Source organism: Sinocyclocheilus rhinocerous, unplaced genomic scaffold (assembly GCF_001515625.1).
Source record: "Sinocyclocheilus rhinocerous isolate Xijiao unplaced genomic scaffold, SAMN03320098_v1.1 scaffold2540, whole genome shotgun sequence".
NCBI classification, from domain to species: Eukaryota; Metazoa; Chordata; class Actinopteri; order Cypriniformes; family Cyprinidae; genus Sinocyclocheilus; species Sinocyclocheilus rhinocerous.
Window position 1 is genome coordinate 82,554 of NW_015629637.1, and position 7,209 is coordinate 89,762.

General features: G+C 38.4%; 1 protein-coding gene across 1 annotated transcript in view; it reads left to right on the forward strand.

Annotated features, from left to right (window-relative positions):
- Positions 1 to 1,607: 1,607 nt before the first annotated feature.
- Positions 1,608 to 7,209, forward strand: part of LOC107739379 (glypican-5-like) — a 185,565-nt gene continuing 179,963 nt past the window's right edge. The window contains exons 1-2 of the mRNA XM_016551477.1: positions 1,608 to 1,620; positions 5,219 to 5,913. Coding sequence (XP_016406963.1) covers positions 1,608 to 1,620; positions 5,219 to 5,913 — 708 coding nt within the window. The remainder of the gene's footprint in view (positions 1,621 to 5,218; positions 5,914 to 7,209) is intronic.

Below are 7,209 nucleotides of genomic sequence, written 5' to 3' on the forward strand. Positions count from 1 at the left end.
TGTTCTAGTACACCCCCAAAACAAAATCAAGACTTTGTAAAAGAGCATAATAGGACCCCTTTAACATCCACACTATTAAAAAAAAAATGTTTCAAGAGGGGTGTGATGCCATAGTACAGTGGTTCTCAATTCCAGTCCTCGCATACCACCGCTCTGCATATTTTGCATGTCTCTCTTATTTAACACACCTGATTCACATAACCAGCTTGTTACAAGAGAGCTCCATGCATAAACTGCGTTCCAATTGACATGGTCCCTACACAGTGTTCTTTGCTCCCTACTCCCTGAGCACGGGAAATCCATTGAAGTTTACTTCATTTCGGAACATATATTCATGGATTTGCGCTACGTCACGGCCTGCAGCGTCTTTACACACAGACGAAACTTACTACAGAAGTGTGACATAATATAGCTCTGTAAATAAATACAATTTAAATTCATGTATCGCACACTTTGAATGGAACATATACACTCACTTCGAACTGGAATTATGGCGGAATATCCTGTGATGTCCACTTCACAAGGAACTTACGGTCGAATAGAACAAACGTCAGAAGTGATAAGAGATACATACAAAATGTGCAGAGCGGTGGTACGTGAGGACTGGAATTGAGAACCACTGCAATAGAAGAACCATTTTTTGTTCCCCAAAGCTTTCAGTGAACAGTTCTTAAAAAATCATAAAATCAGTGAGGAACATTTACATTTAAAGAACCTTAAAGGGGTCATATGATGCGATTTCAAGTTTTCCTTTCTCTTTGGAGTGTTACAAGCTGTTCGTGAATAGATAAGATCCCTAAAGTTGCAAAGACTAAAGTCTCAAACCCAAAGAGATATTCTTTATAAAAGTTAAGACTCGTCCACGCCAGACAGTATAAGTCATTATAATCAGTAATTATGTCCCCACTGGCTGCAACAAATGCCTCATTTATAATGGGTTTTATTGGTTTTGTCTCGTCTCCCCGGGACACGGGATCACAGTATGGTAAGGGGCGTAACATTTACGTCACACGCTTGAGGTATTCGGCCAATCACAACGCACTAAATAGCTGGCCAATCAGAGCACACCTCGCTTTTCAGAACGATGAGCTTTGAAAAATTCGACATGTTTCAGAAAGGCGGGGCATAGAGGAGAAACAATAATGTACAGTATGTGGAAAATAATGTGCTTTTTGAACCTTAAACTGCATAAACACATTTCATTACACCAAACACACAAAATAATGTTCTTTTTTAGCAACGTCATATGACCCCTTTAAATAAAATGTTGGCACGCTTAAAAATATAAAAAAGATTATTTTAAGAACTGATCACTGAAAGGTTCTTTGGGATCCCAAAATTGTTTTTCCATGACATCAATGCAGAAAACCCTTTTTGAAACCCTTAATTAAGAGTATTTCATGTTTTTAATGGAACAATAGATGCCATTAAAGAACCTTTATTTTTCAGAGTGTGGAATCTTTCCATTGCACAAAAGGTTCATAGAAGAACCGTTTTTTTTGTTCCCCAAAGAACCATTCTGTGAACAGTTCTTAAAAAAAAAGTTTATTTTAATCTAAACAACATTTTTTTCATTATAAGAACCTTTTGTGGAATGGAAAGGTTCCATGGATGATAGAGGTTCTTATTGGAACCAGCAGTGCTCTATTTTCAAACCTTTATTTTTCAGGCTATGCAAACTTTCCACAACACACAATTATTTAGAGTGAAAATGGTTGTTTAGATTTTTACAATGGTAGTTTGAATAAATGGTTGTTTGAAGAACTGTTCACTTAAAGGTTCTGTGGCAAACCCCAAAAAATGGTGGTTCTATGATAGGCCTGCAGTGAAAACCCGCTTTCAGAACCTTTATTTTGAGAGAGGATTCTGTTGACCTGCTCTCATGATGCAGCTAGTGATTCTTTCACCAGTCTAGGGGATTGATTGCCTCTCTAGCGCTGAAGTGTGCTTGTGGATTGTTGTCAGAGAAGGTAAAATTACATTAAGGTCTCGGTTTGTACTGGATGTTCTCAGGGATGGAGATGATACAGTAAAGTTATTTAAAGAAACAACAACAACAACACCTTCTTTTACTCTCTCAGATCTCTCTTTCTCTGCCCCGGCACACTCTTTCTTTACATGTCTCGTCCTCATCACACTTACACCACAACCCATGATAGGCACATGATGTGCTCGGCTCTCAGACAGACATATTTCTTTGTACAAAGCTGCAGTCAGACATTTATTTACAAAGAATCATGCCATGGATAACATGCCAGCAGTGTAATATATGTGCAAAGCTACAATCAGGGTCCAACATTAGCACTTCCCAAGTGCCAAGGAGAAGAGAAAAGTCAGATTCGTTGAGTTACTAGATGGGTTGTAAGGAAAGAATGACGGTCTGATCATCACACTAGTTTTTTTTTTCTTTCTTAAATTATCAAAATTGTATTTTGTATTTTTTTAACAAAAAAAACAAAAAAAAAAATCAATCAAACATTGCTTTAAACAATATCATTGCTATATATGGTTTTATATCATGAGCATAATGTTGTAAAACATACTATTTAGAAAATGAATGAAATAGAATAATGTGATATATATATATATATATATATGTGTGTGTGTGTGACAAGGGGAAAACCTTGGGAGAAACTGAGACTCTACAACATATTATAGTATTTCCACTAAAATATATAATTGTTCTGTACTATATACTATATATAAGTTATTCTGGTGTTAACAAGGAGACACAGGAGGTTTTGGTCAACTGAGGTTTTGTTGTCCTTCAGGTAGTTCTCGGGGCTCATAAAAAGTGCAGTGAGGATTTTGCTAACTCTGCAAGTCGTGCTTCATCCATAGACAAAAAGATTTCAGCAGGAAATTGGACGTCCTGCCATGCTGATCCTGTAACCTGCATCAGGTTATTTCTGCTTATCTGGCCTTTCTCCAGTCTTCCTCTCTGTCTTCCTCGTCCTTCATGGTGAAGGCATGTGTTTGCACTCTTTATGTAGAAATATCCTCCCAGTGGTCCTCAGATTGTAAAATGTGTTTAATATAATTTATTGGCTGACATCAAAGCTGAAGGATTTAATCCAACAATATTATTGGCCTCAAGTTTACAAGTCTGAAATCTCTTTTGCCAAAATACACTACCCTTCAAAAGTTTTGGGCCTGTAGATTAATGTTTTTGAAAGATGTCTCTTCAGCTCACCAAGGCTGCATTTATTTGATCAAAAATACAAGTAAAACAGTAATATTTTAAAATATTATTACAATTTAAAATATCTGTTTTCTATTGTGATTTTTAATACATCTATGTATTAAATTAGATGTTAGATATCCAAATTTTTTCTTTCTTTCTTTCTTTTTTAAACAAGAAACCGCAAACAGAATTAAAACCGAAGTAAGAAAGCCCATTAAAACTACAATAGCTATGAGTCATTAACAACATAATGTTCTCTGAGTTACTGTTGGTTATACATCACATAGGAATTAGTGCTGAGTGTTTGAAAAATTTGCACAAAGATGATTTTGGGCATCGTTAACAGATAATAGAGACTAATAAAAAAAAGACAGATGTTCTTTCAATGTGCTCTTTAAACGCAGAGATATGGAGAATGCTTCAAGACATCATTGCACCCTTGTATCTTCAAGCTCTTTGCGTCATGTTATCCACTTTTTTATTTCTCTCTCTCTCTCTCTCTGGACTGAGGAAGCCCTTTAGATCTTGTTGCACACAGATAAAAAAGCATTTCATATTGGGTTTGCCTGCAGGAAGAGCCATTCTCTGTTCTGCTACTTTCAAAGGGACTGGGACTCATTTCTTTGTTGTGGGCTTTTACACACTCAAAGCACAAACAATATTGCAAGAATGCCACTAGTTTTATGACATTTTTTTATGCAAATGTCAGAGGTACACAACTGTTCAAATGTTTTTTAATGTGTAAGTCTCTTCTGCTCACCAAGGCTGAATTTATTTGATCAAAAATACAAACAGTAAAATTGTGAAATATTATTACAATTTAAAATAACTGTTTTCTATTTTAAAATGTAATTTATTCCTGTGATGCAAATCTGAATTTTCAGCATCATTACTCCAGTCTTCAGTGTCACACGATCCTTCAGAAATCATTCTAATATGCTGATTTGCTGCTCAGGAAACATTTCTTATTATTACCAATCAGGGTTTGAAATTAACACCAGCCAACCCGCCAAATGTGGGTAAAAATCAGCTGTGGCGGGTAACGCTGTCAGAGTAACCAAAATGATTTGGTAACATTCTACAAAATATCTTTTGTTTTTTACAAGAAAGTAAGACTCACACAGGTGGAAAGACATGAGGGTGAGGAAAGGAGGACAGCATTTATTATCAGTAAATTTCCTATGTTCTAGCACAAAATCAATGCTTATACTGTCAAGTGCATTTCTATGTGACACAAATGCAGTAGGCTATTAGTTTGTTGCATTTGCTGTGAATTCAGAAATATATCATTATTTGTTTTTGTCCTCATTTATTTATTTATTTACTTACTCCAATTGAAGACCCTATAACACAGCGAAACATTCACAGGGAACCTTGAGGGCCGGGTAGGCTGGATTTGTCCAGGGACGAATTTTAACCCCAGTCCAGCCCTGTACCCATTGGCTGGTGAGTGAAAAGGTTAATTTCAAACCCTGTTACCAATGTTGAACAGAGTTGTGCTGCTTCATATATTTGCAGAAATCATAGTACATTTATTTTCAGGATTCTTTGATAAATTAAAAAAAAAAAAATCAAAAGAACAGCTTATTTATTTGAAAGAGCAATCTTTTGTAACATTATAAATGTCTTTACTGTCACTTTAATGCATCCTTGCTGAATACAAATATTAATTTATTTAAAAAAAAAAAAGTACTGACCACACATTTTTGAGTGGTAGACAAACCTGCATAGCATATGAAAGTTTCTGTTTCATTAATCTCTAGACATTGCTAGTCAACTCTGTTTCTAAATAACCTTTCTGATGGACTTCCATAGGTTAAAAGTCTTGTGAGTGTATATTGAACAAACTGAATGGACAAACCTGTGTAGCATGTGAACAATTCTGCTTTATTCATTTCTAATCAAAAGGTCAATGTGAAATCGAACAAGACCATTTCTAAATGGACCAGGGCTTATTGTGAATGATTGATCATGTTTTGAATGTAATAACTTTCCTTTGAACTGTCTTTCACATCTTTTTTGTCTTTCTTCCAGAAACCGTGGACTCCCTGGTCCGTCAGGCGGAGAACCACACTCATGCCATCCTCCTGCACACATACCGTGACCTGGCCAGTCCTGCGGCGGCTCCCATCGGGGAGTTTTTCACAGATGTGGGTCTCTTTGTCTTGGGCTCCGAGCTCAGTCTGGAAGAAGCTTCACACCGCTTCTTTGACGCCCTTTTCCCCCTGGTTTACGAGCGGCTGGTGGAGCCGGGTCTCTCCCGCTTGTCTCCACCGTACGCCGAGTGTGTCCGCATGGCCTGTCGGGATCTGGCGCCATATGGCAGAGCCCCGAGTCGCCTCGCCGCGCACATCTCCCGGGCCTCACTGCCTGGCCGGGTGTTCCTCCAAGCGCTTCACTTGGGCGTCGAGGTCATCAATACGACCGACCACATTCAGCTCAGCCGTGAGTGTAGACGTGGGCTGCTGAGGATGAGCTACTGCCCGCACTGTCAGGGTCTGACCGCCAGCAAGCCCTGCATGGGCTACTGCCTCAACGTGGTGCGAGGGTGTCTCGCCAGCCTGGCCGAAGTGGACGCCCATTGGAGGGAGTTTGTGCGATCGTTAGAGACGCTCTCCACCCGCATGCATGGAGCGCAGGACCTGGAGCAAGTGCTTCTGGGAGTTCACGAGCTGGTGAGGGATACAGTGGCCCACGCGCAGAGGAGTGCACCGCGACTTTCTGCTCAGGTACACGGAATATATGTGAGGTAGTTTGCAGAATGGGCATGTAATCAAAAAAATATGAAGACCTAAAGTGATCATGCATATGCCAGCACTTATTTTTTATTGGTTTATTGTCTTTCAGATTATATTCTTTGATGAGCGAATATTTACGTTTACTTTTATGCATTTGGGAGATGCCGTTATCTGATGCTATTTCAAGATATACACATTTTCAGTTCATGCATTCCCTGGGAATCGAACCCATGACCTTGCTGCTAACGCCATGTTCCTGTTTGAGCAACATGAATGTGTATTTACTACATTTATGTGAATATATTTACTGTATATGGATGTTTGTTTATATGTAGGCAATTTTGCTGGATGGACTTCTAGAAAATAAAATGTGTATAAAATAAAATGCTAAGACTAATTTAATGCTAAAGACAAATTCTAAGACTAATGCTAAGACTATATCATTTTAAATATTCTAAGTAAAAAGTAGATAATATTATATATATATTTTTTTTTCATGTCATATTTCATGTCATATCATATATTATATATTCATATTATATATTAATTCCTCCAGAAAAGCCCTGCTTCAGTGATTTTGGCTGGAATAAACTGATGCATTGGCTTATTACATACATATTTCTGTTTTTCACAAAAATTGTAACATTCTGACATGACGGCAGCATTTGACCTTGAAATTTTGAGTTTAATTCCGTGTATAAAATCCTGAAGGCTCAATGTTTGTTTACTTTTATGGCTGTGGCATGTTGAAAAACCTTGCGTTCACAATTAGGTGAACCAGAAACATTTTTCTTCCAAACCCAAACATTGGCCTTTGCATTTTTGTAATTTTCATTTCAGAATTTCCCAAGCAGCATCTTAAACCCGTGGTGTAGCTACTATATGGACGGCGTGGAATGCGGTACAGCCTAAACATGAGTTGCTCGCAGTCACACATGCCATGCTGCAGCCAGAGAGCCCAGAACATTCCCAAAATACTCTCAATGTGGGCAGCTGCAGCGGCACGGCTGGCCACGCTGATGTGTGCTGGACGCCTGCAGTCATACTGGGCTTCTGTGGGATTCACTATGCATGTTTTCAGATAGCTTTGTGGTGTTGTTGAAATGTGAAGGTTTGCAGATGCAGTGTCTTGTGTGTATGTGTGCGTGGGGGGATAGAATAAGCCCTTAAACCGTATGGCTTTGTTAGCGATCGAGTGACACTTGATCAGCAAGGGTTGTGAGTGTGGATCAGAATCTGGATCAGAATCAAGTCTTTAATAAGGTGTTCGACATTGGTTAAGGTTGG